Source organism: Melanotaenia boesemani, chromosome 22, assembly GCF_017639745.1.
Source record: "Melanotaenia boesemani isolate fMelBoe1 chromosome 22, fMelBoe1.pri, whole genome shotgun sequence".
Taxonomy (NCBI): Eukaryota; Metazoa; Chordata; class Actinopteri; order Atheriniformes; family Melanotaeniidae; genus Melanotaenia; species Melanotaenia boesemani.
The window spans coordinates 25,228,044-25,255,845 of NC_055703.1; the positions used below are offsets into that span (position 1 = coordinate 25,228,044).

The 27,802-nt window shown below is 46.1% G+C and overlaps 4 protein-coding genes across 11 annotated transcripts; 1 reads left to right on the plus strand and 3 right to left on the minus strand.

The window, feature by feature from the left end:
- Positions 1 to 476: 476 nt before the first annotated feature.
- On the minus strand, positions 477 to 3,621 carry xrcc3 (X-ray repair complementing defective repair in Chinese hamster cells 3). Of its 2 annotated transcripts, XM_041975575.1 has the most exons (8): positions 3,307 to 3,621; positions 2,546 to 2,683; positions 2,240 to 2,452; positions 1,874 to 2,028; positions 1,585 to 1,797; positions 1,458 to 1,495; positions 1,125 to 1,361; positions 477 to 1,093 (listed from the first exon to the last, which is right to left on the minus strand). In XM_041975575.1, exons 1-7 carry the CDS (start codon positions 3,374 to 3,376, stop codon positions 1,142 to 1,144), a joined length of 1,047 nt encoding a protein of 348 aa, XP_041831509.1. In that variant the 5' UTR covers positions 3,377 to 3,621; the 3' UTR covers positions 477 to 1,093; positions 1,125 to 1,141. The 2 variants fall into 2 exon arrangements, with proteins under 2 accessions (XP_041831509.1, XP_041831508.1); XM_041975574.1 differs by having other exon boundaries at positions 477 to 1,361.
- A 65-nt stretch (positions 3,622 to 3,686) lies between these two features.
- On the plus strand, positions 3,687 to 27,751 carry LOC121633443 (transcription factor IIIB 90 kDa subunit-like). 3 transcript variants are annotated; one of them, XM_041975478.1, is made up of 19 exons: positions 3,688 to 3,895; positions 4,177 to 4,382; positions 14,673 to 14,753; positions 14,825 to 14,998; positions 16,244 to 16,275; positions 16,361 to 16,433; positions 24,038 to 24,187; positions 24,278 to 24,371; positions 24,705 to 24,831; positions 25,104 to 25,143; positions 25,258 to 25,353; positions 25,429 to 25,755; positions 25,837 to 25,898; positions 26,004 to 26,085; positions 26,177 to 26,229; positions 26,312 to 26,580; positions 26,685 to 26,736; positions 26,896 to 27,079; positions 27,359 to 27,751. In XM_041975478.1, the coding sequence occupies exons 2-19, from the start codon at positions 4,199 to 4,201 to the stop codon at positions 27,394 to 27,396; spliced, it is 2,118 nt and encodes a 705-aa protein (XP_041831412.1). In that variant the 5' UTR covers positions 3,688 to 3,895; positions 4,177 to 4,198; the 3' UTR covers positions 27,397 to 27,751. The 3 variants fall into 3 exon arrangements, with proteins under 3 accessions (XP_041831413.1, XP_041831412.1, XP_041831414.1); XM_041975479.1 differs by lacking the exon at positions 27,359 to 27,751 and having other exon boundaries at positions 3,687 to 3,893; positions 4,175 to 4,382; positions 26,896 to 27,084; XM_041975480.1 differs by lacking the exons at positions 3,688 to 3,895; positions 4,177 to 4,382; positions 14,673 to 14,753; ... (1 more) ...; positions 16,244 to 16,275; positions 16,361 to 16,433 and adding exons at positions 23,325 to 23,604; positions 23,768 to 23,899.
- Positions 4,564 to 13,570, minus strand: LOC121633429. 2 transcript variants are annotated; one of them, XM_041975454.1, is made up of 21 exons: positions 13,441 to 13,570; positions 13,301 to 13,356; positions 13,137 to 13,217; positions 12,943 to 13,070; positions 12,725 to 12,865; positions 12,565 to 12,642; positions 11,072 to 11,242; positions 10,906 to 11,002; positions 10,602 to 10,825; positions 10,318 to 10,483; positions 9,986 to 10,194; positions 9,761 to 9,878; positions 9,485 to 9,687; positions 8,910 to 9,027; positions 8,635 to 8,804; positions 8,419 to 8,516; positions 8,236 to 8,348; positions 7,961 to 8,168; positions 6,861 to 7,888; positions 6,474 to 6,740; positions 4,564 to 4,628 (listed from the first exon to the last, which is right to left on the minus strand). In XM_041975454.1, exons 1-21 carry the CDS (start codon positions 13,482 to 13,484, stop codon positions 4,612 to 4,614), a joined length of 3,735 nt encoding a protein of 1,244 aa, XP_041831388.1. In that variant the 5' UTR covers positions 13,485 to 13,570; the 3' UTR covers positions 4,564 to 4,611. The 2 variants fall into 2 exon arrangements, with proteins under 2 accessions (XP_041831388.1, XP_041831387.1); XM_041975453.1 differs by having other exon boundaries at positions 6,474 to 6,779; positions 13,441 to 13,569.
- Positions 17,451 to 23,540, minus strand: LOC121633472 (BTB/POZ domain-containing protein 6-B). 4 transcript variants are annotated; one of them, XM_041975540.1, is made up of 5 exons: positions 23,431 to 23,540; positions 22,693 to 22,943; positions 20,502 to 20,592; positions 20,238 to 20,356; positions 17,451 to 20,022 (listed from the first exon to the last, which is right to left on the minus strand). In XM_041975540.1, the coding sequence occupies exons 2-5, from the start codon at positions 22,899 to 22,901 to the stop codon at positions 18,990 to 18,992; spliced, it is 1,452 nt and encodes a 483-aa protein (XP_041831474.1). In that variant the 5' UTR covers positions 22,902 to 22,943; positions 23,431 to 23,540; the 3' UTR covers positions 17,451 to 18,989. The 4 variants fall into 4 exon arrangements, with proteins under 4 accessions (XP_041831474.1, XP_041831475.1, XP_041831476.1 ...); XM_041975541.1 differs by lacking the exons at positions 22,693 to 22,943; positions 23,431 to 23,540 and adding an exon at positions 22,656 to 22,671; XM_041975542.1 differs by lacking the exons at positions 22,693 to 22,943; positions 23,431 to 23,540 and adding an exon at positions 21,278 to 21,352.
- Positions 27,752 to 27,802: the final 51 nt, after the last annotated feature.

Below are 27,802 nucleotides of genomic sequence, written 5' to 3' on the forward strand. Positions count from 1 at the left end.
TACAGTTACATTTTACGTCATTACGACAACACAAATCCAACTATTCTTAAATGATCAACGATTCACATAAAAAGCTGTTTAACACCACAGGATCCTCCATCACCTCCTTCCTGGAGGAGACAAGGAAAGGATAGAGGAGACGGATAGATGAAAGATATGAGGAAATTTGAGAAAAAGAAGGTGAGGAAAGGAAGTAGATGACAAAATGATGGTTGAGATGTGGAAAAAGACGGAAAAAGTGGAAGAGATTAAAAAAAAAATGAAGACAGAAGAAATGAGATGAGGAAAAGGAGGAGAAAACAAGAAAAAGAACAAGATGATAGGGAATGGAAGAGAAGGAAAAGGAGGAGACAAGGACAGAATGGAGGAGACGTAGAAATACGTAGAAAGGATTTGAGGAAATGAGACAAGGATAAGAAGAAGATAGGGAAATGAAAGAAGAGAGGAAAAGAATGGAGGAAAAATTAAGGACACAAGGAAATGAAATAAGAAAAGGAGAGAAACAGGGAAAGTATGGAAGAGATGAGTGAAAAAAAGAGACAAGGAAAGAATGGAGGAGACACTGAAATGAAGGATGAGAAAATGAGATAGCGGAAGATGAGGAAAGAAAGGAGACTGGGAAAGGATGGAGGAGACTGAAAGGGCGGAGATTAGGGATATGATGAAATGAGAAAGGTTGCAGGAGTTTAAAGTCAAACATGTCAGACTAATCTGTCTCAGAGGATAAGATGCGACATTCCCCTGAATCCTCCTCTCACAGCTTTCACACCTCAGATTTTTTCCATGCTTTTATTGTGAAGAAAATCAATCCACTTCCTGTCGTGTGTTATTGACAGAATTGACTGCGGTTACAGCACGCAGGCGGAGGGGTTAATGTCCGTGTTTTAATCTGTAAAGATGTAGGACATAAAAAGTGATCTATGAAATCAGCTGATCAGAAACTGATCAGGAAGTGTGACATCAGCAGGTCCGCATCAGCCGACCGTGATCATAAAAACCATCCACAGGTTTCTGAACATAGCTGGTTTATGAAAGTGTTAAACAACAGAACTCCATTCAGAACTTCTATTTAAGCCTGATAAACAGTCAGTTCATCTCCAATCTGAGATATTTTGGATTACGTCTGCCCGAGACTGTCCAGTTAATCCGGATCCAGGACTCCACGAACCCCCTCCTTCCAGACGGCAGCATCTCGTCCTCCACGGGGCAGGTGAGGAGCAAACACCACCTCCAACCTGCGAAGGGTGCTGTTTTGGTCGCCACGGGAAACTGTCCCATGGAGACGCTGCATCATCAGTCGAACCAGGACCTGATTGGCCCAGGTCAGACCCAGAGCAGGGGACACAGCAGAGGACGAAGGACTGAGACAGAGAGACAACACGCGTTAGTTTCCGTGTTCATGTTGTTTTTATGACATGAAAATAAAGTCATGTAACCAGCAGGAAACGCTCTTTTACCCTAAACTGTCATCTGATTGGTTGAAAACATCTGTCACCTGAAACAAACATCAGATGTTAGTTATGACTGATCAGGAATTTATCTGTCATGTGACAGGACACGTCTCAGAGGACAGGTATGTGTCACCTGGTTAATGCAGAGAACAGGTATGTTAAACTCCAGACTCAGGTGGCGCAGGATGGAGGAAAAGCTGAGCAGCTGTTTGTTCCTCTCCAACCAATCATCTGCTTGGAATTCACACCTGAACAGCGCTGCCAGCGAATCAACCACGACGAACCGGACCCGACCCTGAGCCAGCAGAAGGGGGGCGCGGCGGGACAGACACACCTGGAGGGAGTTCTGAAGACAAACAAACGGGTTGGCCTGTAGTCAGTCTGCATGTGTGATCTGATCTCAGGTCGGAGGTTAAAGTCACCAGGTCAGAAGCGTGCTCTATGAAGATGTGGTCACTGAAGTGGAGACTGCTGATCAGAGACGGAGGGATGTCAGAGCGAAGGACAGACTGTTCTGAGATTAGCTGCTGCAGGCGCTTGATGGGAAACAAGTCCTCGGTGCAGATATACAGAGCTCCTGGAAAAGAGGTTCACTCATTCATCTAAATATTCAGATAAACAAACAAATGTGGCCTTCACTGACTCAACACTGTTTTTACTGGCCTGACTGCCATTTTCTTCACTGACCTTAGTGATGTTGTGTCTATGGACCTGACCTGTGTGATGCTACATTCACTAAGACACGCTGGGTTCATTACGTTCACCGGCCTGATGCTACCTTCACTGACCTGCGTCCAGGCCTCCATGCACAGCTGGGTACTGCACCGACAGGCAGAACTGCAGGGCCAGTTGGGTCTTCCCCGCTCCGCTCTGCCCTGACAGCTCAGTGATGCCCCCTACAGGCAGACCTCCTCTCAGCAGCTGGTCCAGAACAGGACATCCGACACTGAGTCTGAGATCAGTCCGTAACTTTTGATCCTTGACCTGCTGCAGCTGCAGGGCTGAGAGCACAAACACTGGGTCAGTAGATGCAATGATACCACACTGTGACATCAGAGTCTCATACAATGAAGCATAGATGTGGATCATCTCACCTGTGATTGGTGGATGTCTCCTGCAGGCAGTGGCAGCAGCAGTGAGCAGCTGATGGACATCGGAGCGGCTCAGACCAGTGATTCTCTGGAGCTCTGGACCAGAAATACAAACAACCTCCTGGACAGACTTAAGCTGAGCTGGTGGGTAAAACACACCCGTTACCACAGCAATGTGAAAACCAAAACACCCATACACATGTGACAAAGTAAAACTGTATTGCCTCCTCTCTCACTCAGTGTATGTCTTTCATATAGGTGACATAGGCGGTTGCCTAGGGCGCCATCTGCTGGGGGGACGCCGTACTTGCAAGCCAAATTTACCAGCAGGCGTTAACAAATTAAAATATTGTGCTTTACTTTAAATAATAGTTCATATAATCAAATTAAACTGCAAGCGCTTTAAGAGATATTTTAATATTTTAAATGCACTTTTAAAGTACGTCAATTGAGGTTCGCCTTGGGCTCCACATTACCTTCGACCGACACTGTTCTCACTTTACACAGATCAACAAACTCCATACAAAACTATCCGCCTCGTGTTTAAACATAAAGTTAAAAGTAGTAAGTCTAAAGCAGCAAACAGCAGCGTGGAAAAGTTTTAATCAAGCACCAGATTGCTCGTCTTTCAATCCAGTCGTGCGGATGTAACCAAAAGCCAACCAAGCTTTAGAGAACCTTTCAGTAATCCAGTTCAGATTCAATAGGAGGTAAAAGATTAAAGTTTCATGTTTGTGGGTGAAGGCTGCTGCAGCGGGTGTCACCTCTCTTTACTGCGGCTTTGATTGTCGGATTGAGTTCCAGCTGGTCCCAGATCATCTCCACATTTAGCATGTGAAACCTGTAGATTCTGTCTCCGTTTGTTTATTATTGTATGCAATTTTACGGTACCAAGAAATACCCGCTCGAGCACGTTGTGTCATCAAGAGGCGTTGGTTGGAACCATTCAACGTTGTCGGGGGAGGGGGGCATGACCTGTACCATCGTTCTTTTTAAACAGTCTGGTACGTCACACCATATTAAATGACGTAGAACAGGATTTGAAAACATTTAATAATCGTAAACAATGCGTGTACTCCCAGCCCCCCCGTGCTGATCGTTTTACTTTTGCTTCCCTTGTATGGCGCCCCTCGAGCTGCGTGCGCAGCTGCGACGTCACAACAGCGCGCCACCAGAGGAAAACAAACTATTAGAATCTCGTCTGTGATCAGTTCATGACAATTTATTGATCATCTTAGAACGATTCAGCTCCGCTGGCGGATTCTGAATAAAACATGAAGCCTACGGTTCGAGCGAGGTTGTAACTTCCGGTCCAGACTCTGGTGTCGTCTACTGGCTGCTTCTGTTAACGGTAGGTTCAGCTGCTGATTTGTAACCTGTAGGATTAACCGGTTCTGAATGGAAAAAAAGTTCGTGAGGATACAGGTTCGAGTCCTCGACAGGGGCTAGTTTGTAGTTTTACCTGCAATCCGTTCTTTAAAGTTGGGTCTATAAGCTGTTGCGGCTTCAGGGAGGAGGTAGTTTATAAGTACCGGTTCAGGTATTCACATCGGCTCCAATAGTTTTGTTCCGTTTCGTCTACATGACAGCAGACCACTGATGTCGACCGGTCTGACCCCTCCTCCTCCTCAGGTGTGCTGACGTTTGACCCCCACCATGAGCTCTCGAGTGTGCAAGACCTGCGGGGGATCAGACATCGATGTGGACCAGGCTCGGGGCAGTGCCGTGTGCACTGGCTGCGGTTCGGTTCTGGAGGACAACATCATCGTCTCTGAAGTCCAGTTTGTGGAGGGAAGTGGAGGCGTGTCTTCTGCGGTGGGACAGTTTGTCTCAGCTGATGGTGAGAAACATTGCCTCAGATGTGTTGAAGCAGCGGGTTCTGGACGGTCCAGCACCTTTAACTTTCTGTAACCTGGATTAGACCGTTTCTGTGTTGGGATTTAAAAACGAAAAATGAACTTCCTGCAGATTTAAAGTAGTTTCCCTTCACAAAACAAAATTCTAAAGAAAATAGGCACAGAAACAGTTCTTAGAAACTTTATTGAATTCGGGGTTTGCAGATGACACTTTCAGCTAATCCGTTTACCTGCAAGGACAAAAATATCAGCTCAACATAAATCTGAACATTTCAGTGTCAGATCTGCAGAACGGAAACTACACTAAAACAAAGTTAGGAATTTCCCGCTTTTTGTCTGCCATCAGAATGCACCAAAAGTTACAAGTAACTAAATTTGTTTTTCTCTAAACTTCTTAATTCACAGGTACAACTTTTCAGTGTTTTAGTATTTATTGCACAACATGCTGTTCCAACAAGAGATTAACCCAAGTGTCTGAACTATTTAAATATAAAGGAAAACTCACCACTAAAAATTCTGCTTCAGTAAAAAGCTAGTATTTAAGCAGTCTTCATCATACTGTCCTCATTTCAGATAACTTGTCATGCATTAGGTGTTTAAAACTAACATTTTTGTTGTGGGATACCCACCATCTTTTTTTTTTTATGTTTATTTTTTAATTTCTACTTAAATGCCTTATATTCATGATATAACATAGCATTTTTTTGCATTCTGTAAAGTTTGCCAAAATTTTTAATATCCAACTTTGAGTTGTGTAGTTCGAAGAAATTGTTCTGTTAATGAAAACCTTTACAGTTTTAGTACAGTCATTTTAACAGCTTCGAAACATGTTCAGGACTCTTTTACACTATTAACCAAAGTAAATCTGATCAGAACCGATAAGTTCCTGTTATTCTTCTCCTTATGCTTCAACCCACATTCATGACTCATGTTAATACCAACTAGTTTGGTCTACAGTAAAAATGGCATCATTACTACGTTCTATTCCACATCCATGTCGGTAGCTTCTAAACCTGTATCTGTTAAAGTAGGAGATGAGTAAATCTGGACTCTGTGGAAGAACTGGTCCAGCTGGTGGTACAACCAGAGACCAGATGTTCATCCTGCAGATGGACCGAGACTCATCTACACACATCCTCCATGAATCCATTTATATGCACCCAAAAGTCTCATTATTACTTCATTTCTGGAGTTGAATAATTCAAAGGATCATGTAGACAGCATAATCTGATTAAGCTTTAGATACTGGAGTTATCTGATTATGAGAAATCGGATGAGCACACAGATTTCTCGTAAGTACGCAGATGTTTTCATGAATATAGACCTGTATCTGCTCCATTTTGGATTTTTTTTATAAAAACTTTTGCTTTTGTATTTTTGGTTTCTTTCATTAAAAAAAAGACTGTCACATGACCAGGACGAGAAAAAAAAAAAAAATGGGAGGAAGCCAGCATATAAACAAAGTTAAACATTCAGGCGTAGACCGTTTAGCGGTTATTAGCTCGAAGATGAGCAGTAACACTAAGACCGTGGCCTCCACCATGTTCAACAAGAAGTTACATCAGTGGTACTTCAAAAGAAATCTGAATGCACTGGAAATGGTGGCAAGAATTTTTCTAACATCACATTTTAGATCTGATCAGAGAGAAAGAAGAGGAACAGGAAGAAAAAGAATAAAGACAAACTTGTGGAGAAAGGCTGTGTGAGTGTTTAGAGCATGTTGGGCGGTTGGAAACAACCTTATAGTGGTTCATTACCGCCATTAACCAATGTCTGAAACTGATGTCGGATCGCGTGAGTGATCTCTGAACTCGGCTCTACCCACTAGTCAAGGATTTGACTTGACATGACAGCGTAAAAGATGCATGGTAACGTGAGGATGGCGACATATGGAAATGTTTTAAATGTATATAAAGAAGTATAATTGGCCTTCATGACTATCAGGATGATACACCCTGACAGAAACCATCTCAGTTCCACCATACAGAAACCAGAAATATATAAACACACCGTTTCTGGTATGGACTTCTTAAACCGATATGAGGATCTGGTTTGTGTGCCAAGTGTGTTAGTACCTCTGACAATGCCTTGGTTAACACTTGCTCCACGCTGACCGGACTCACGACAATCCTGCTTACTTTGGATGTTCATGTCTGAATTATCAGAGCCATCAGGGTCTGTTTGTGAAGTAAAACCAGGTCTTTTGGTTGTGGGGTTGTGGACCCTGGTCTTTGTAGGGCTGGGGTCCACAAAGCTGTCGTCAAGCAACCTGCTGGCTTCTGCTTTGGAGACAGATTCTGGGTGCTGCCAGACTGCAGACTGGTTTTTGGTCTGGTGTTTTACTGAAAGACCAACAGGTTTGACTCTGATGCGAGACACTCCTGATGGTGAGAGACAGCTTTAATTAAAAAAAAACAAAAAAAAAAAAAAAACAGATTCATAGGTTGATGACCACTTCCTACCTGCCACTGGATGAACATCTCTCTGGGAAGAAACCAATTTAATTTTTCCATTTCCTGTCTCAGCCAGATGCTGGACTGGCTTCTGCTGCAGCCCCGTCCGGGTTGGGGACAGGTGTTCCAGCATCTGCTGCAGACCTGCCCAGGTCTGGGACTGCTCAGTGGTTGATGCAGACTGATCTGGTTTAACGTAGGGTCTGTGAAGGCCTTGTTCTTGTGCTGATGGTGAAACCTCTGGAACAGTTTTCCCTGTTGTAGCTGAACCTCTATGCTCAGGAGTCTGCATGGCGGTCCAGTGGGTTCTGGTACCGCTGTCGGCTGTTAGATCGGTGGCGTACTGGGAGCTCTGGAAGGTTGCTTCTTTAACGACAGGTTTCTGGTTGAGATGTGGGGCAGCAGACACAAATTTGCTTGGAGGTTTTACTTTGACATTTTGTACTTTGGACTGGGCATTCCTTCTTCCAACTGGCCAGTTTTTGTCTGGGTTTTGGAGATCACTGGTTGGCCTGTTGCTCAGAGACTCCTGCAGGAATTCAGACCAGTCTGGGACTGTGGTTGTGGAAAGGGTTTGTTTGGCATCATCAGGTTGTAGGTAAAGCTGGGGGGTTTCTGGTGGCTTATGCAGACTTTGAACCTGGAAGACTGGCCTTTCCACCTCGCTGGACATTTTCCCGCCACCCCCTAACAACCCATGAAGGCTAGAAACTGGCTTGGACTCAGGTGGCTGGCTCAAGTCTGGCATGTTGACAAAGGGATAGACTTGAAGTCTCTCCTGATCTTTATTCTGATCAGAAACAGACTGTTCCCATGTTGGGCCAGAGTACCAGACTCCTTGATTTAAGTTGTTTGTACTCTCCAACATCTGACTCAAGCTGCCTTGCTGTTGTTTACCAACTGGAGGATCAGGAATCCTGCCCCATGTCTCTAATGTTGGGTATTCCTGTCTTTGTAATCCTGGTGTTCCACTGCCTTCTACAATGTTCTTGCTCGGTGTGTTGAGATGCACCCACTGCATTCTGCCACCAGGTAACCTGGAAAACCGGCAAAGTTAGAGACAGCCAGCTTTTGTTCATTCTTCTGCAACATAATGAAATTAAACCTACTCAGGAGTATGGTGGGCTGGAGTTTCCTGGTTTGGAAGATGTTGGGGAGGAAACAGGTTGCTGCTTCCTCCTGGAACCATGAAATGATTCTGGCCTGGTTTTGGTTGATGCTTTGTTCCCCCAGCATCTGGGTTTGGGTGGTGTTGATTAGGTGGGGCATTGAGGGTGTTCTCAGAACCTTGTAGCGAACACTGTTTGTTCACTGAATCTGTTCAAAAGACAAATTATTTAGCATTGGTTACAGAAACCATAGAGGACCATGGTTAGAAACTGACCTTTCTGGCTTTCAAACACATTGATGGAGCCAAACCCAGGAGCTGAGGTGAATCTCCGGTCCACAGATAATCTGTTGACCGCACCGAGGGGATAGAAGCACCTCACGGTTACCCTGTGAGAATCAGACATGTTAGTTTTGAACAGGGTTTGTTCAGATGGTCATATGATCCAGATTTCCTTACTTGAACTGAGACTCCCTGGAGATGAAGTTTGGTCCGTCTGCAATCAGCAGTCTGTCATGGAGGATCTCGTTCTCATAGACCATGTACCAGTCCCCAGACTGTTGATACCACTCAGTTACTAATACTTTACATTTACAACACTCAGCCTTTATTCCCTCCACTGCTGCCTCTCTGGGTTCTCACAGAACTTTCTGAACATGGAGTCATGAGTCTTACCGTAGCTCTGGTCCCGCAGGAGTCCACCTTAAACTCAAAAAGGACTCTGGATCCGTCCGTCTGTTTAGGTCTACAGCTGCGGTCCAGTAGACTTGTTCTTTCAGGCTTCACCATGGGCCAGGTGACCGTTGGCGTCGTCACTACAGTCACAGTCCCGTCTCCAGAACAAACTGCCACCACAGGACAAACATCAGTGCAGTCAGAGCTGGAGTGGGTGACTGTTTGAGGTTAAATGTTTAACCCAGTTCTACCAGTTAGAGGTGGAAGCTAGTTACCCGTCATGTCTTGAGTTCTGAAGAGGCAGCGTTTGGAGGTGGACGCTTGGACTTCCAGAGTTTTGGAGTCTCTTAAAAGCAGCTTAAATGTTGCATAGAAGTTTGACAAGTTGATTTCCTGGAAAATATAAATCGAACCAGGTTCTAATAGATCTGGACTTCCAACATCTTTTCATACAGATCAACTTTAAATCATCCTGAAGTCCATAAACTAACTCAGTTAAGACACACTATGGACGACCTGCCCCCCTGCCTCCCTTTAGCTCACTGGATGGTCACGTTTGCTTTCACACAGTCGGTAATCTGCACCAGGGCTCATTTCAAAGTGAACCAAGAGCCTGGTTTTCAAGCAGACTAGAGTTCAGACTGCGAATGAGCATTCACACCACTACAAAACTAACTGTGCCATCCATGAAAGTGGACCAAACAGCACCAGTGTGAATGCGTCTTAAGTGAGATTTGATTTCACATATTCAAACAATTCCAGGGAGAGAGGAGCTAGGGGGCATCTAAAGATAAGTTCCCATGATGTTTCTGACTGAACAGAACCATATTTTGAGAAATTCAAGTCTTACTTCATAAGTGTACCCAACGGAGAAAATTGGGACTTCCAGGATGGTTTTGTGGTCGTCGTTGTGAAGCCGGTACCCTCTTTGGGCAACCAGCTGGGTGGTCAAAGGTTCCTGATCAATGCCCACTTCCCAGAGACTCTGAGACTGTCTGACCACACTGAAGGAGATGCCTCCATCCAAACACTGTGCTGTAATCTCTGGAGGAACTTCAGGGAAACAAGATCACAGTTCAGACATTCTTTTTAAGCTCACAGTCTGGAACAGAAGAACCATACTTACATGCATTGAACACTTGTGCTGTGATGACTGTGTGATGGTAGTAGGACTGTCTCTGGGGCATGATAGTTAAAGTAAAGTTGGTATCTATGTAATACCGTAGTACACCTCCACCCACATTCTGTTGAAGACAAGTTATTTTCTAAAGATCCAGATCAAATCCTGGGACCGGAAACCAGTCATGTTCAGATGGGTTGACCCAGATATGGACTGCTTTAACATCCTCACCATCCAGCGCACAGCAGCATCACTGAAGGGCAGCTGCAGCTCGTAGGCTCGACTACCGTTCCCGTGGACAATCGGACTGATGCTGAGGCCTCGTGTCGGCTTCTCAAATGTCAGCAGCTGCTTCCCGTTGATCCAAACTTCCTCCAAGATTACGTCAGCTGGAATGTTTCCCAGGTAGATACGAAACTTTTGGTCATCACTGATAGTCTCTGCAGAAGGAAACAGACTTGACATGTTACTGAAACGTCTGAGATTGCTGCATTCAGGATTCAGATGGGAATACTCATTGGACACTTCGACCCAACAGGTCTTTGCTGGTCTGGAAACCTTACGGTTGAGGCTGAAGGGTTGGCGGCAGATCAGCGGTGTCTCAAGCACTTTCATCATTCTGAGTTTGGTGTCGAGGCTGCTGCCATCCTCGTAGGTCAGAGAGAAGACGTGTTCATACAGCACAAGGATCATGTACATCTCCTTGTACATGTTTTGAACCACCAAACTCTGCAAAAAAAAAACAAAAAAAACATCTGATCTCCTGTTGGCATTTCCTCATGATTTCATTAACATATGATCTGAGCAGAAGTATCTGATTGGTGAAGCCTCGTTCTTCTGACTTTACCTTCCTTGAGCCGCCTTCTGTCCCAAAAGGAACTCCAATCTTTACCAGTGCTCCCTGTTGAATCAGGCTTAATCCTCTGGAAGTGGTGGTGGGTTCGTCCAGCAGCACCCCGTCCAGCCCCAGACTAAAGCTTAAACTGTCAAATTCTGCTCCCTCCCCAACCACAGGTGGTAAAACCCGGGGGATGTCCCACAGCAGCCGGGCACCGTCATAAGAGCCTGAATCTGAGCCAACAAACCCACCTTGAGTTCATCTTCAAACTGTTTCTGGTCGCATGTGAAAGGTGTCTCTTAGCGCAACTTACTGACTGTGCAGGCCATGGACATGTCCATCATCACCACCAACAACTTCTGCTTGAAGAACAAAGACACCTGGATGGTCTCCACAGGGATGCCGTCCACCTGCCAGACATACAAACCACTGTAAAGACCCACATTGACCACCAATTGGCCAGTGTAATGGTTACCCACCATCATGACCTCAGCGTGCGGTTGGTTGTACGGAGATCGAAGCACCACTCTCTTGGTGGTGACAGTCAGGCTGTAGCCCCACTTCTGAGCTTCAGGTATGGACATGGAGGACACCTGTCCATCACTCTTCAGGAACATCAACTGCCAGGCTAGACTGGCCTTCTTCTGAGCCTGAACAGAACCAGACTACAGCTCAAAGTCTGGCAGTCATATCAGTGAGAAACTAATAACTCTTTAACCTCTTCTTAATGAGGCCCATTTCTTTCTGCCTCTTGTCCAAAATGTTATAAGATGAGGTCACCAAATCTGGCCCTGGAGGGCCAGTGTCCTGCAGGTATTGGATGTGTCCCCTGATTAAAATGACTGGGTCATTAACAAACTTGTGCAAAACTTTACAAGCTTCTATCCGAATCAGGTGTTGCAGTAGGGAAACATCCAATACCTGCAGGACACTGGACAAAGGACCGGATTTGGTGATCCCTGTGTTACTAGTACTAGATCCCACAGTACTAGTACTGTGTTGCTTATCAGTAAATTCTCCTGGAACACAGTAGAAAATAGTTCTCCTCCTAAAAGAAACCCACATTTCTTTCAGTGAAAACCAGAGAATAGCAGCCCAGTTAGTCTAGGAATGAGCAAAGTAAAAGCTTAAAGAGTAGAAGTTTAAAAAAAATAAATAAAAAGTGAATAAGCAGTTTTCTAAATGTTTTAATAGAAACGTTAAAACAGGTAAATATCTCAGGAAGCCATCCGCCAAAGATGAACATCTCCATCACTGGTCAGTCAGGAGAGTCGAGGAACAGCCCCCAAAATTCACCTTCAAAACACCATGAGGATCCAGAAAGAAATGAAGCCCAAGATGGAATATAATACTTCACTATAAAACCTCCTTCATCTCCATGAAAACTAGCAAGACCTTCATGTTCATTTAAAACAATGGCAGAGTCACGTTAGCAGAGCTTTTTAGAGCTGGAATAAAACTTTTCACCACAAAACAGCAAAAAGAGACATGATTTCCAAATCTGGCTGCTAGCTCCCAGAGTTTGAGTCCCACAGTGATGAGACGGACATCTTTGCAATCAGCAGAGTCTCTGCTTACATACGACACCTTGTTCTTAAAGTGGAGAAATGAGCAGGAGCTCTGTGGACAGTGCTGTACATGTTTTTCTTACATTCCCATATAATTGCTTGAGGTTTGAATTGTGTTTGGTTTGGATGTAAATGTTTGGTTAAGTCTTTTAGCTGAGTTTCTCCAGGATATGTTGCTATGCTACTAGCTATTCCTAATGTTTGCAAAGTCTTCTGTACTGTGTGAATCTCATGCTGCCCTCTGTACACGAGGCTCTAATGAAGAAAAGGTTAAAACACAGTGTTTCTGCAAAAAAGACCTGTGATGCTCAACTGGGAGTAGGCGTTTCCATGGAAACGTTAACATGAGGCACTGGAATAACAGGACCAAAGGTGCCTGGATGGTAACTGATGGTGTGACTTACCTGAAAGATGGCTTCCTGCCACGCCTGCTCCCCTGCCCCCCTCTGACCTCCACACTTGGACTCTCTGTTCACGTTCACCTGTTGACACCACAACAGCAGATCTTAAACCAGGTCAGATTACTGCTGCCAACAGGGGAACTGTGGTTGTGGATGGTCTGACCTCCATGTAGTTCTCCTCACAGGTGATCTCTCTGTGGGTCCAGCTGAGACCAGAACACATGGCAGAAACGGTTTGGCTGGTCCACCTGCTGCTGCTGTCACTCACCATCACGTTGAAGCTGAAGGTGAACACCTCGTCATTCTGGAAGAAAACCAGTGTCTCAGAACCACAGTGGAGCTGGCCCACATGCACTAGAGAAACCTGATGGGTGAGGTTACCTGGTTGTGGGTGAAGCAGGAGTAGAATGAAGCCCTGAAGGAGGTGAAGCCGTCCATGTTGAAAGAGCTGATGGTGTAACCACAGCGCGAGGCGAGCTGCTCGCTGATGGAGTGGACCTCATTTCCATCTAAAGGTTTCAGAAGGTGAGACGCTGAACAGTCCACAGAGGTTTCATTTTAGAGAAGAAACTGACCTACAGCCTCAAAGCGAGGCGTCTGTGCTGAGGCCACACGGATCCACAGGTAACGGTCCCGACACTCATACTGAACAAAACCTGTAGAGACAGAAGTTACCGGAGTGGATCACCTGCAGGCTTGTAACCTTCTGTAAACCAGTACAGTAAAGGAACCAGTTTACCCTCCAGTTGGCCTCTTGGTTTTCCTTCTGTGAACCCACAGCAGCTCAAGGCCAGCCTGGAAAAATAAACTAGGATGAGGTTCTACCTGCTCATGTGAGACACGTTCTACCTGTTCAGTACGTTGTTCAGTCAAGCTCACCCAAAAATGAAGACAACAGTGTTCATGCTGAACCACAGGCACATACACACACAGCTGGATGTGTATCCGTCTCTGTGGAGGGAAAGCTTGGTCTCTGCAGCAGCTGAAGCTAATCACCTGGTTGCCAGGGTAACCAAGGAGACAGTCCCAGGTGAGGCTGGTTGAGTCTGATTAAAGCTCAAACTGAACCAGAAGAGGAAAGAAGATAAATTTAAAGCCTTGATAAAAATTGAAGTTAAGCCTGATCTCGCTGATTTACTGCAGAAAAACTCGAGCTGTGGAAGTTTGAGTTTTTATTTCTTTTCTAAGACAGACTCACCGGTTGAAGAGGGTGTGAGGTGTTTCCTGTTCCTTACATACTGGTCCATCCTCCATAACCAGTAGCCAATGCAGCATTTCGTTGTTTTTCAACACTAATAAACAAGTAGAAGAAGAACGTTTTACACAAGAGGAGGATGCACAACCTGAAGATCAAACTGTGGCCACCAGAAAGTTCACTAAACACTACGGGTCAGGCCCGAGGGTCTACCCAGGCCCGAGGGTCTACCCAGGCCCGAGGGTCTACCCAGGCCCGAGGGTCTACCCAGGCCCGAGGGTCCAGTCCAACCTTCTTTTCTTCCAGGAAGGTCCCTCACATGACAACGGCTGGGATTCCCTAAATGTTCCGGGAAAAGGCGTCAATCCAGCGTCATATACAGCTTCTTCCATCCTGAATGACTCCCACCCCTCACACCAGTTCCAGCTTTTCCCCTGAAGATCAAAAGTTCTTAGTCCCCAAAGATAAAACTAAACGTAACAGGCACAGTTGAAACGTTAGTTTATACATGTTTATATTTATTGACTCACACAGGTTTTATTTATGTACTTATTTATGTATTTGTCAAGGTTTTCAGGTTTTATCTAGATTTTGTACAGTTTCTTTGAAGTATTTGAATTGATGGAGCTGCTTTTGAGTGTTTTTTTTATTCTTTTGGGTTCATCAAGTTGTTTGATGCTGCATTTGGTTTAGAATTAGTACAAATAAATGAGCCTGAACCTGACCCACCTTACAGTTGGATCTTCATCGCCCGTGTCCTTATGAATCCCTCTGATCTTTCCAGAACCTCATGATGTTTCCCATCGCTGTTAGCTGGTGGTTTTTAGGAAAAACATCCTGTGTTAGTTTTCCTGTTCACAACCTGAATGTTTGGATTTTCTTTGGCTCTGATCTACAAACATCTGTCTGTCCTCAGGTCCAGTTAAAGCTCCTCTGCTTGGTTCTGGTTTCCACACTAATGTTGGGAAGGAGTCCCGAGCTCAGACCCTGCAGAACGGTGAGTCTCGAGGAGGAATGCGGCCATGTTGTGTTGTGTCTGCAGGTGTGACGTCCTCCTTGTGTGTGCAGGTAAACGTCAGATCCAGCAGCTCGGCAGTCAGCTGCAGCTCAACCAGCACTGTCTGGACACGGCCTTCAACTTCTTCAAGCTGGTCGTCAGTAAACACCTGACCCGAGGACGCAAGATGGAGCACGTCATCGCCGCCTGCCTCTACCTGGTGTGTCGCACCGAGGGGACCCCTCGTATCCTAGCAACCGCTGTGATTTAATGTGTGGTTAATGAGTCTGGAACAAATCTGGAGGACGTTCAGTTGGTTGTTCAGGATCATAAATGTCACACTATTTTATTTGATCATCTGAAGATTTTTATCAGATTTTTAAGCAATGAAAAAAAATAAAAATCTTGTTATTTTAGCTCTGGAGGCATTAATGTCAAAGACAGAGGGGGCGGTCTGCAGCAGCAGGCCCCAGGCTGGGATTGGAACTTGTGCCAGCTTCATGGAGGAGCTGGAGTTTCTGTATTTCAACCAGCAGAGTTTAGAGCCATAAATGTTTTTGGTTTTCATTCCTTCTCTTGATGATTATTTTTATGTTTAATATGCGTCAGTCTCCTCCAGTAGTTTTAAGGACATGGACTCCTCCAGGACAGCCTCCAGCTCGGCCTGAGTCGGATAGAGGCTGGTCTTGTCTGAAAACACTCCTCTTTGTTTGTAAAGCTTTTTCCTTTTTTTTAAGGTAGCATTTCATAAGTTCTTTGGTGTTTCTGTTGGTCTCTTAAGACATGGTCAGTTTTCTGGGGGAGATGCGGGTCCTGCTGCAGTGCTTTGACTCTCATCCTGTTTCTTTTGTTCATTTGGCTCAGATACTGTGGAAAACTCTTAGTTTAGTAGGAAAAGCAGGTTTCCTGCATCCATCCTGCAGAGCTGCTGAACCTCAAAGATGGAGCCTGACTGATGAAGTATATTAAGTTTATTAGTGGCGTCTTCAAAGAATTCAAACTGAGAGGAAACGGTGCTCCATCATGTGTTCCGCTAGAAAGATGTTATATAACTTTTAGCTCTATTAGCTGTTAAATATAATTTTGTGTCAGATCAGATTTATTTTTCAATAAAAGGACTGAATGAAAATCCTCCAGGAGAGCTGATTCCGTCACAGTGGCTGTAAAACCTGAACAGGTGAAAACCTGAATCCAGCTCAGTCACGAAAACACAAAGATGATCCGACAACGTGTGACCATGGGTGGGATTCATACACACTGCTAAACAAACTGATGGAAAACACAAAAGATGGGAGGTGGAATAAATAAATCAGCAGCTCATTAGCTCCGCCCACTGAGAGTCCAGCTTCTTAGGCTATAAATGTTATAATAAATGTTCTGATTATAAACCTCAAATAATTTGGGACAGTGTTATCCATCTTTCTTCCTGAAGAAGGACGTTTCACCATCTCCTGCTCAGATTCCTCAGAGGAACCTTAACCGTGTTTCAGACATGTTGCTGGACCTGAGTGACCTGCTGCAGGTACGGCCGCCCTCAGACCAGATCAAACCGGATGGGCTCACAACAGAAAACTGTAGACTCAGTTTATTTGTTTGTTTGTGTCCAGGTGAATGTTTACATCTTGGGAAAGACCTTCCTGCTGCTGGCACGAGAGCTCTGCATCAACGCTCCCGCCATCGGTGAGACTTCACACTTCATTAACTATTTTTTATTTTTGGTCGGTTTGTTTGTATGTTGAAGCGGACCCTTTAATCCCAGTCAGCATGCAGCCATGTTTCCAGCCTCAGCTGTAAGATTATGATGTAAAATGAACGTATGAATAGATGTAGCAGCATAAAGGCCGACCTGAAGAAAGCAGAATTTATTACAAACAGAACTTTGTAGAAACACACAGATCAACAGTGACCAAACCTTTTCTCATCTCATCATTCTCTCAAGTTTTTGCTTTCAGAAGATAAAATATTAGCTTTGAAACAAACACCTCACACATCAGTTTCCTGGGCACCACCGAGGGTGGGCAGAGGGAGGTGGTTGCCCCATGGGCCGGGATCCAGGCTGGCTGCACTGATGGGGGACTGCTGGCCCTAGATGGGTGCCCGATCTCCTGGGTTGGCTGTGGGAGGTGGGCCTGGTCCTGGCGCCCTGGATGGCCCGCCAGGGCCTGTGCCTCGTGACCACAGGGGTCTCTGGCTGGGACCTTCCTCTGCCACCCTCTGGGTGGGCCCGGGGTAGTCTTCATGGTGGGGTGGCTTGGGTTCGTGCTCCAGGACTGCAGCTGATCACCCGGGTCTCTGGGCCACTCTAGTCTGCATCTGGCCTCCACAAAGGCGTGGTCACATTTGCACGAACACGCTCATCCCTGATCACTCCTCATCGTCTGCATGCTGACAGTCACTGAGTTGTCCAGCAGCGATCCATCACAATTTATTCCCAAGTTACAACCGCTCCTGAGAAACGGTTGACACTTTAAGTAATATCACTCGGGGCGCCGGTGATCTAACGGAGTTTTAAGGGTTAATGACAACAGGAGTTCAGGCTGAACCTTGGTTCTGTCAGGTGTCTTATTTCCTGATTTAAACCAGCTGACAAACAGGAAGTAGAAACACTGCAGACTTCCTGCTGCTGACACCTGCTGGCAGCTGTGGGAACTACAACTTCATGATGTCATTGCCTGAAAGAAACAAACACACACTTCATTTTCAGTCAGGCACACTTTAATCTGCATTATCTTCCAACAAACAAATCAGCCAATCAGCTTTCAGATCAATCTGATGTCCAACAAACCGGTTCCAGTACTGGTTCTGATCCAGAGCCCAACTCTGACCCTGTTCTGTTTGGACCTCCAAAGTTTGGTCTTTGCTGTTCCAGACTAAAGTATTGCTGATGTCAGGTTATGGGGACGGGGCCAAGGAGACCAAGCAGACTCAGAAACATTGTGGCAGCCATGAATCTGATTCGAGAGAAAACCCGAGCTGCAACATGGAACAGAAGAAGAAGCAGAACCTGAGCTCAGACTTCCTTTCAGCTTCCAGATTCTGGCCCCTCATCTTTCATCTTTTGTGTTTACAGACCCACAGAAACAGAACAAATCCTCTGTGTGTGTGTGCCTCTGGTTGTTCTGTGGTGATAAATAATCTGTAAACATCAGAACTGCTCCACCTGTCAGACACCATAACCTCTTCTTATTGAGGCCCTCCAGTACAGGAGGCAGCATGAGATCCATGCAGTCCACAAGATCTTTGCACACACTAGGAAGCAGCCATCCTAACATGTAACATACCAAAATGAAAGGGAAAAACTCAGGTCTACCAAGCATTGATATCCAAACTAAACAGTTCAAACCCCAAGCAATTATATAGGAATGTAAGAAAAACATGAGAACAGCTCTGCCCACTTTAGAGCTGATAATTTCTCCACTTCAAGCAAACCAGCTAGCAGCCACAATATGAAATCATGTCTTATTTTTACCTGTTTTGTGGTGAAAAGTTCTTCTATGTCTCTGCCTTTGTTTGAAATGAATCATGAAGGTCCTGCTAGTTTCCATGGAGATGTTGGTTTAATATTGAAGTCACTCTTCCTGTCATAAACCATCTTAGGGTTCATTTATTTCTTGATCCTCATGGTGTTTGTAAGGTGAATTTGGGGGCTATTCCTCGACTCTCCTGACAGAACACTGATGGAGGTGTTGATCACCATCAGCTAGCTAATGGATTCCTGAAATATTTACCTGCGTAACACCTCAAATAAAACATCTGGAAAACTGCTCAGGTTCTACTTATTTTAGCTTATTTTAGCATTTCCTCGTCAGGCATCACTAATTCCTAGATGAATTGGGCTGCTATCCTCTGGTTTTGAAAGTAATGTGGTTTTATTGTAGGAGATAACCATTTATACTTTCTGCTGCGTTCCAGGTGAATTTACTCTGACACAGTAACGTGTATCTTGACTCGGACTCCTCTCTAGTAATCTCACATGTCTCAGCTTTCTGTAGAGTCCCAGATTTTACATACAGCCCTTGTAGTTGTGAAGAGCTTCATTTATTTTGAGTGTCATTTCAGACAGAAGGCAGAAAAACAGGCTTAATGGAGAAGAGGTTAAAGTGACGCCAGGACGCAGCTCTGTGGAAAAACTAACCAGTTAGAACTGGTTCTAACTGTAGACATGAACTAGCACTGGAACCACAATGTTGATCTGTCTCTCTGTTTATGGAGTAATTCAGTCTTTCAAGTCCTGGTTCAGCAGTAGAACACCAGTTCTGGGATCTGCCCCCCCTGCACCCCCGTTCCATTGGTGCTGTCCGATGAGCACTGGAACTGGAAGGTCACTTTCCCACACTGGACCTCGGTCATCCCCTCCTGACCGAAGTAACTCAGCTCGTTCCCGTCCAGAACGGCGCTGACCGTGTAGAAGGTGTCCTGCTCCACTTGGACCGGGTGTTCGAACCACACGGGAAAGGTGCTGCTCGAGCCGTCTGACAAGAACTTGGTGAGGTTCTGGGCCAGGGTGGTTCCCTGCCTCTTCAGTTCTATCTTCACGCTGTACTCCGCCTTCCCGCCGCTGGACCCGTACAGTCCCAGGCCCGCTATGAAGATCCTGCGGTCAACTGCAAACTGGATGCTGTCGCAGCGTCCCCTGTACCGCCACTGGTTGCTCCTGTAAGCAGAGGACTGGAAGCGGTGGCACCTCTGTGGCACCAGGCCAGCCCGTTTCACCGCTGGGAAGTCTAGTCTGGGTTTGTTGGTGGCGGTGAACCACAGGAAGAGGTTGTGCGTCTCGTTCAGGGTCAGAACGTCCGATTGCGCTGGCCCATCTGCAAACTCCTGAAGGGACATGGAGGGGATCCGAACCAGGTACAGAGCCTTCCCCAGAACCGTCCGCTGGTTCCGGGGGGTCACGGTCAGGCCCTGACGCCGACACTCAGCCGCGGCCCAGTTCAGCACGGCCTGGAACACCACGAGCTCGCGGCTGTTCAGCGTCTCTCTCTGCAGGATGATCTCCAGCGTGGGCGGGTCGATCTCACAGAACCCTTCAGACCGCAGAGCGAGCTCCGCCTGCGCGTCGATCACCTCCCAGCAGCGCTGCGTCAAGTCCGGCTCCTCGAACAGCCGGCTCTGAGACAGAAGGACGCAGGCATTCCTCGCCTCCAGGCTCGTCTCCAGGAAGCTGACGCACGCCTTCGCCAGCGCCAGGACGATGTACTTCTTAGCAGCGTAGAGCGTGGCGAGCACAGTGTCAGCCTCCAGGTCAATCTCATCGCTGTACATGTACCTGCGTACGAGCACAGAACCACATCAGAACCTGGACAAAAGTAAAACGTACCGATACATCCTGATCGACATCGATCGATACAGAAATTTAGATTCTTTTAATCATCAGTCCAAACATGTAAAACGGCCTCACTGCAGCTGCTCTAAAAGCTCTTATAGAACCAGTCTGGACTTACTCCAGACCTGGTCCAGACTGGGTCCGGAGCCGGAACTCACTTTAATAGGATGAGGAAAGCAGCCGGCTCCACATCCGGGATGTGGATAACAGATTGTCCCTCAGCCAGATCTCCATAGAACATGGCTCCAAACACGGAGCTGCCGACCGCCAGGACGTACTGCAACACCGACAGGAAACCAGTCCGACCAGTCAGACCCACAGGATAAGACAACAGACAGAACAAGACGAAGCTGGAATCAGATGATTGAAAGATTGAAGGTGTTTTTGTTCAGTCCAGGACCAGTGTGGACCAGGTTCTGTACCTTATGAGCCGGAACAGTCTGAGTTTCTCCTGGAGGACCAACAATGAAGTGAACGTCGGCCATCTGCTCGTTGTTGAACATCAGCGCGTTCCTGCAGGTCAAACAAACAAACGCTGAACTGAGACTCGTTGTTGTTTACCTCCGTCTCAGGATTCAGGAGCCTGAACTACTCAGCAGGTTCAACATATCAGGTCTCTTCTGGTTATCTGCCTTAACTAATCTTAACTCTGGTTATCAACTCAACCAGGGCGGTGGTCCAGAAGGCAGGTTATGAAAAACCTGTATTTAACCCTGGGTTGAGGGAAACTGGGGTTTTCATTCCAGAAAAAGGCAAGTCAGACCCTGAGGCTGTTACCATGGTAACTGACTCCAGAGTTTGAAAACCTGTATCTACCTGTGTCCTCCCACTTGAAGCAGCTGACAGAGATGGGTTATTCATACCAACGCAATGCTTTACATCAGGAAAGGACTTTCTGACATCCAATAGATAGTCCAATAGTCACTCAGATTCTCCGGTTAAACATCTCCAACATCACACACCGTGGACACGAGGTGACATCATAGATAGTTATCTTAAGTTTTTCTTCTCTTTTTTTTAATAAATGGGGACTTTTGGAACATTTTGGGAAGACAACGATGTGTCGAGCCACAAATAAAGTACTTCACAAGTCTGAGATCATATTTCCATAAAATAATCCATAATTCCGTACATTAATCCAGTGTTAACTGGTTAAACAATAAACATCTCTGGATACCAGCAGGCGGTGTCTCCTTACCATCTTTTTCCTCCTTCTGTGATGGAGTTCAGTCTGCTTCAGTATATTTTAAACAACCACGAGACAAAAACAAATAAATAAAAATTATATATAAAATATATAAAAAATGAAATATTAATCTGAATATTAGGTTAGAGGACATATACTATATGCATTAAAATGGCATTTGTGGTTTGTTTTTTTACATTACTAGATGTTGAAATAGCCACTTAATATTTACTGTATGTTATCCAGTGTTTAATAAAAAATAAAATTTTCCAATCATGGCCTAAAATAATACACCTTACCTTTCTGAAAGATGTTAAATATTTACTCTATTCGATCTTCAGTTGCCTACATCTGTATTTTTCCCCAGTGAGACTAAACCTAAATTAAACGTTATTGTGTCCACAGCTTTAACTGGTTATTTAGGTTATATTATTTATATAATATATATATATATATATATATATATATATATATTATTTAGTCAGTGGACTCCAACATCAATGCTGACTCGGCCCGCAGTTTTGTCCCATGATGCTTTTCTCTCATTAATAGCGCCAGCAGCTTCCATTTTTTCAGAATTCCTATTCATATTCATCATAAGTTTATATTCCAACTTCTTGCTCCCACAGGGTGAGATAACTGGCAGCTTTTTGTCAGCAGTTGCCATGGTGAATCCAGGGATCAGAGCTCCATTGATGGCTTTTTATTGTGGTTCCTAACTCTGGGTAAAGGCAGATTTATACTCGCACGGTGTCTGCGTGCGGTCGGTTACAGCGTAGCTGACGCTGGTGAGTTTGCTCTCGCACTCGAGCGTAGGGGGTGCGCATCGTTTTGGTCATGTTGCAGTTCCTCCTCCTAACCTGAAGGTGGCAGCAGGGGTGGTATCGGTCGGTAAACTCACCAGGTCGGAGTTCTTTTGATGGTTCACTTCAGTTCAAGAGGTATTTTCTGTTTTAATACAACAATGGCGTCCAGCACGATTCAGTGGTTAGCTTGTGGAAGATAACGAAGAAATATTTGATAAGCCTCTCATCAACTTGATCCACTGTTTATTGTTTTTAATAACGGTGGTTACCACACAAATTCAGCAAGAAGATCCAGACATCCGGCAACACGCGATCCCAAACTGAACAATCACAAGGAAGTACCTCCACGTAACCATCTACGTAGCAGGGGTGCACATCAGGTCTGGAAGAGGTGCGCGACGAGCCTCTGCGGAGCTACGCCAAGCCTACGGCGGTTGCACAGACGCCGCACGAGCATAAATCCGCCTTAAAGATGCTCGAAGTACCAACTCAAAACAGGTGATCGGGAATTTCTTTTTAGACTCGGTTTGTTAAACCTGTTCTTTCTGGAAAGCCACCCTGGTATTAGGTGTGTTGTTGTTTACCTCTCTCTCAGGGTGGGGTGTGAGGTGTGTTGTTTACCTCTCTCTCAGGGTGGGGTGTGCTGCCTGCCAGCTTTCTCCGTCCTCGCTGTTGTAGTCTTTGTTGTTGTTTGCCTGAACGCCGTCGCGCTCGTCACCTCGCTCGGCTGACAGTTCTGCCTCGCTCAGCTGGATGAAACTCTTCTTTGCGTCCAGAACCTCCACCTCCTCATTATGAGGAAGGCTGGTGGAGAAAAGCTCCGCCGCCATCACAGAGTGGGCGGAGCCAGCAATTCACAGCATGGCCACTTTCTGTCAAAGAAAACATGTGGATTATAATTCAGATTATCAGACCGATTCGTAAACTAAAATTCTATAAATATTAAATAATAACATCATCTATTATTTATTTTCCATCTTCTTCTGTGGTTTTCTCTTCTTGCATCACCACTGAGGAGGCCAAGGTGCCCCAGACAGCTCCAGGTCCCTCAGAGGTCCGATCCGGCCCTGCGGGTGTCCTCTTGTCATCATTAGACCTGGTCCGCATCCCACAGATTCCGTTCAGCTGGAGACCAGAACCTATCTCCGGTCCTGACTGCAGGACCGGCAGGTTCCCTACGTAGAAGTTCCATCAATCAGATCAGTAATCAATAACCTGAGGACACCGTCTCCTCCGCTTCACGCTACTCAGCCATGTTGGTATCGTTTGTTCGAACCTCGCCGACACCGTCCGTTTTTTCAGCGCTTAGAACCGAACCTCCGTGTGTGTTTGTGTGTGTGTGTATTGTCCGAGTGTTACCTGTTAGAATCCCGTCGGTTCGTTCCGCCGTCACTGTTAAAACCAGTCCGAAACCCGCAGCTTGTCTCCGGACGCCATTTTACACCCTCCCGCTGCTGCTGACGTCACCTCCGAGGTTCTCCGCCAGGGGGCGACAGAGCACGCAGGGCTGGGAACGCTTACACACACGAGCAGGTGACCTGGTGAAGATTGTTACTCATGAAGGATGACGTATAAGGGTTACGTCACTTTAGAGACAGTACCTTCATCATCATCTTCCTTACTTACATGGGGAGCAGCTTCTTCTTCTTCTGATGTTTAAAGTTTTCTGAAAAATTGCTACAGGTTCACCTTCTAGATCCAAATGAACAGAACCATCATGTATTCATGTTTATAAAACTGATACCTGCTGGGTCCTTCACGAGGATCCGGGTCACTCACCAGGATCCGGGTCCTTCATCTGGATTTCTTCATTTTGATTCAGCTGCAGGTAGTTTCATGGTGAAGAGAACCTCATTTCTGCAGCTCACAGCTCAGCAAAAATATAATCTTTTTAAATACATCAAGAAAAAATGAAGCTGATCTGTTTCAGTGTTCCTGTGTTTATCGTATGTTTTCCCTCCATCAGATCCCTGCCTCTACATCCCACGCTTCGCTCACATGTTGGAATTTGGGGTGAAGACTCATGAGGTTTCCATGACAGCTCTTCGTCTGGTTCAGAGGATGAAGAGGGACTGGATGCACACGGGACGGCGACCGTCCGGACTCTGTGGAGCAGGTACAGCGTGAAGGGTGTCAGTATGGCAACATCAGACATAAGCAACAGCATGCAAGCAGTAGTTCTCCTCTTCATCCTCTTCCTCCTCAGCTCTCCTGGTCGCAGCCCGGATGCACAAGTTTCGACGTTCAGTGAAGGATGTGATCAGTGTGGTGAAGGTGTGCCAGACCACCCTGAGGAAGAGGTGAGGGCTGCAGTACATCCCATTATCCCAGCAGATCCCAGTAGATCTGTACCCAGTGGATCTGAGTTCATCCCAGTACATCTTTGTACATCCCGGTCCATCTCAATAGATCCCAGCAGATCTGAGTTTATCCCAGTAAATCTCTGCAAATCTTCCCCAGTAGATCCCAGTACATCTTTGTACATCCCGGTCCATCTCAATAGATCCCAGCAGATCTGAGTTTATCCCAGTAAATCTCTGCAAATCTTCCCCAGTAGATCCCAGTACATCTTTGTACATCCCGGTCCATCTCAATAGCTCCCAGTAGATCTCAGCTTCCTCCTTTCCCTGCAGGCTGACAGAGTTTGAGGACACGCCCACCAGTCAGCTGACCATCGATGAATTCATGAGGGTAGATCTGGAGCAGGAATGTGACCCCCCCTCCTTCACCGCCGGACAGCACAAAGCCAAGATGCAGCAGGTAGAACTTCTGCTTTGTAGTCCCCTCCACTGGTTCAGGTCTGGATTCTGATTGGCCGTCCTGTGTACAAGCGTAAACGCTGACCAATGGGCCAAGAAACCTGGTCAGAGTAATATCATGAGAAAGCTAGAATCCAGACCTCAATCCATCCAGAAACTGTGGAGGGAACTAAAGACCGGAGAGACAGCAGGAAGTCCTCAGAAGAGGACTGGTTCAGATCCCAGCAGAGACACAAACTCTGGAATAATTTGGGTCACTGTTTCCCTCTGCAGCTGGAGCAGGAGCTGTCCCGTAAACTGGACGAGGTGGAAGGTCAGTCACTTCCTGAACTTCACCGATGTTTACCTGACAGGGATCAGGAATAGTTGAGGCTAATCTGTAGGAATGCGGGAACATTAACGGACTGACCCGTTCTGGTTCTGTCAGGAGAGATCAGCTGCTACAAAGATGAGATCGAGATCGAGCTGGAGAAGAGTCAACCCAAACTGAGGGGAATCTACGCCGCCTACACAAAGGAAATTGGTTGGTACTGATCATGCATCACTTCATAAGGTGGAGGTTGTGGGGAAGAGGCGTTCTTTCATTCTTTGTTTTTAGCTCCTGAGGAGGAGGAGGAGGAGGTTCTGCCCTCCCCCTCTGAGCCCGATGAGGCAGAGAAAGAAATGGCTGAGCTCCAGGCTGCCACCCAACACCTCACCCAGGACTTCCTGTCCCAGGTGATCCAGGAGGAACAGGGGCTAGGCAAAAAGCCAGATGATGGCATCGGTGACCAGAGGGTGGAGCCAGAGATGGAGGGGGTGCGGCCACCTCATCAGATCAACCCTCTGACTGCCATCCTGGGAAAGCTGCCGAGTGCCGCCACCCTGGGCCTCCAGGAGACCTTTCAGCCCTTTGAAGGGTCAGAAAATGGCGGGAAAGCAGACGGTGGGCATGTAGATTGTGACATCACCATGAGGTCATCATTACGTCCCTGCAGAGTCAGAGTAATAACCTGTTCTTTTCCAGATGACCTCTCTCAGAGTGGAGAGTTGGACCTGGAAGGTATTGATGACCAGGAGATTGATAAGGTGATTAAATCTGTCAGGTCTCTCTACCTATGATCAGCAAGGTGTTGTCAAAGACTTTTATTGGGAAAGGGTGTGTATAGGAAGTGATGGGGTTGTGTCTTGCAGTACATCCTGAATGACAACGAGGTCGAGGTGAAGACGGAACTGTGGATGAGGGAGAATGAGGAATACCTGAGGGAGCAGAAAGGTGGGACGATCACCTGATCACATGACTGCTCCCCTGTTTCAGGTGCTGCTTATGGGTCCGGACAGCTGATCATTCCTGTTTGTGTTTACAGAGAAAGAAGAAAGGATAAACAAAGAGAAGGAAGAGGGAACCTACAAGGAGAAGGTGAGGGAAGCAGTCTCCCAGCCCCAGTTCAGGGACTCCAAACTCCACTCTGACTCCCCACCTACGCTGTTTGTTTTTGTAGAAGAAGAAGAAATACAGGAAGCGGGAGCAGATTGAAGCATCAACAGCAGGCGAGGCCATTGAGAAGATGTTGGAGAAGAAGAAGATCTCCAGTAAGATCAACTACGACGTCCTCAGAGATCTGAACAGGGGGGCAGGAAGTGCTAGCACGTCCACCTCCGACCCTCCGGATGCCACCGCCACCCGTAAGCGACTCAACCGCCGCCGTCGCAGGAAGACCAGTGAAGCCAATCAGGACCTCGCCGCCAACACGACCATCATGGGGAAGAGGTTCCGCCTGCCGAGCCAATCATCTTTGATGGGATTATATCGGGAATCAATCACCTTCTGTCCTCCTCATCATCCTTGTGTTTCTTCTTCTGCTGTTGTTTCAGGTTCAGACACCTCATTTCATCCCCACCAAAGAAGAAGAAAACATCTGTTCAGGTAAACAGCCATACAAACACCTGTCACACCCGAGTCTCCTGTTTCACATGTCTCCCGTCTCTCTTGTCTCGCCCTGTCTTCTGTCTCATATGTCTCTTGTCTTACCTGTTCAGGTCTTTGTCTCGACTGTCCTACATGATGTTATGTGATTCGTTTCAGGTAAAGAACACTGTCACCATGACAACAGAAACAGCAACAGAGTCTGCGGCTGAAACACCTCCTGATCCCGTCCCCGAAACTGTCTCCGCCTCCCAAGAGGCTCCGCCCCCTGCAGAAGATGAGGAGGAAGAGGAGGAGGTGGAGGTGGAGGAAGAGTGTGTCAGTGCTCTGCAGCTGGTTGGAGGTTAGTCCAGGTTTTCATTCCCAAAATCTTCATTGGAACATTTCTGGTCATATTTCTGATCGTGGTGATCAATCAACCAATCACTGGTGTTGATGATTGACGACCACCGTATCAGACGTGTCTGGATGATGTCAGCGATGCCTGCAAATGACCTCGTTTTGATTCTTTAGTAAAAAAAAAAAAAAAAGGTCACCTCGCTCCGATTGGAAGAGACCCAATGAAGCCTGACTGATTGATTGATTGATTGATTGATTGATTGATTGATTGATTGATTTTCAGATTACGGCTGTGAAGCAGAAGAAGAGGAAGTCTTTTAGCTGCGCCGCGCTGACCTTTGACCCCTGTAAATAAACTCCGTCCTGACTGAAGATCTGATGCAGCTGATCACTGATCAATAAGCTAACAGCAGAGAGAATCACTGCACTTCTGGTTTAAAAGCTCCTTGACTTTTAGATGAGATGAATTGTTTTGTGTAAATTTGTTTTTGTTGATCACTGATCTTTTTATTGATCCAAGCTCCTGATGTTCATGTTGTAAGTTTGTGTACTTTTGTAACGACACACTTTTATCAGCCTCAGTATGTGTATATATGTGTGTGTATTTTAAATGAACTTGTTTCTGATGTGCAAACAAACAATTATGAGGCAAAAAAAAAAAAACATTTCTTTACAATAAACAACTCTGAAAGTTGAAACAGCTTGTTGTGTCTTCAGACCAACCATA

Bases quoted from the DNA above. Each gene is read 5' to 3' on its own strand.
- xrcc3 (XM_041975575.1), bottom strand. From the start codon at position 3,376: ATGCTAAATGTGGAGATGATCTGGGACCAGCTGGAACTCAATCCGACA. The intron at 1,496-1,584 runs GTGACACATACC...TGTTTGTTTCAG, and splicing joins CTGTTCTCTGCATTAACCAG to GTGACAGATGTTTTCAACCA. The intron at 1,362-1,457 runs GTAAAAGAGCGT...TCTCTGTCTCAG, and splicing joins CAATCAGATGACAGTTTAGG to TCCTTCGTCCTCTGCTGTGT.
- LOC121633429 (XM_041975453.1), bottom strand. From the start codon at position 13,484: ATGTGCCTGTGGTTCAGCATGAACACTGTTGTCTTCATTTTTGG. The intron at 12,866-12,942 runs GTAACCTCACCC...GTTTTCTTCCAG, and splicing joins CCTGCTTCACCCACAACCAG to AATGACGAGGTGTTCACCTT. The intron at 9,688-9,760 runs GTAAGTATGGTT...GTTTCCCTGAAG, and splicing joins AGCACAAGTGTTCAATGCAT to TTCCTCCAGAGATTACAGCA.
- LOC121633443 (XM_041975478.1), top strand. From the start codon at position 4,199: ATGAGCTCTCGAGTGTGCAAGACCTGCGGGGGATCAGACATCGATGTG. The intron at 4,383-14,672 runs GTGAGAAACATT...GTCTGTCCTCAG, and splicing joins ACAGTTTGTCTCAGCTGATG to GTCCAGTTAAAGCTCCTCTG. The intron at 14,999-16,243 runs GTATCCTAGCAA...ACCGTGTTTCAG, and splicing joins TCGCACCGAGGGGACCCCTC to ACATGTTGCTGGACCTGAGT.
- LOC121633472 (XM_041975540.1), bottom strand. From the start codon at position 22,901: ATGGCGGCGGAGCTTTTCTCCACCAGCCTTCCTCATAATGAGGAGGTG. The intron at 20,593-22,692 runs GTAAACAACACA...TTTGACCTGCAG, and splicing joins CACCCCACCCTGAGAGAGAG to GAACGCGCTGATGTTCAACA. The intron at 20,357-20,501 runs GTACAGAACCTG...TCGGTGTTGCAG, and splicing joins AGACTGTTCCGGCTCATAAG to TACGTCCTGGCGGTCGGCAG.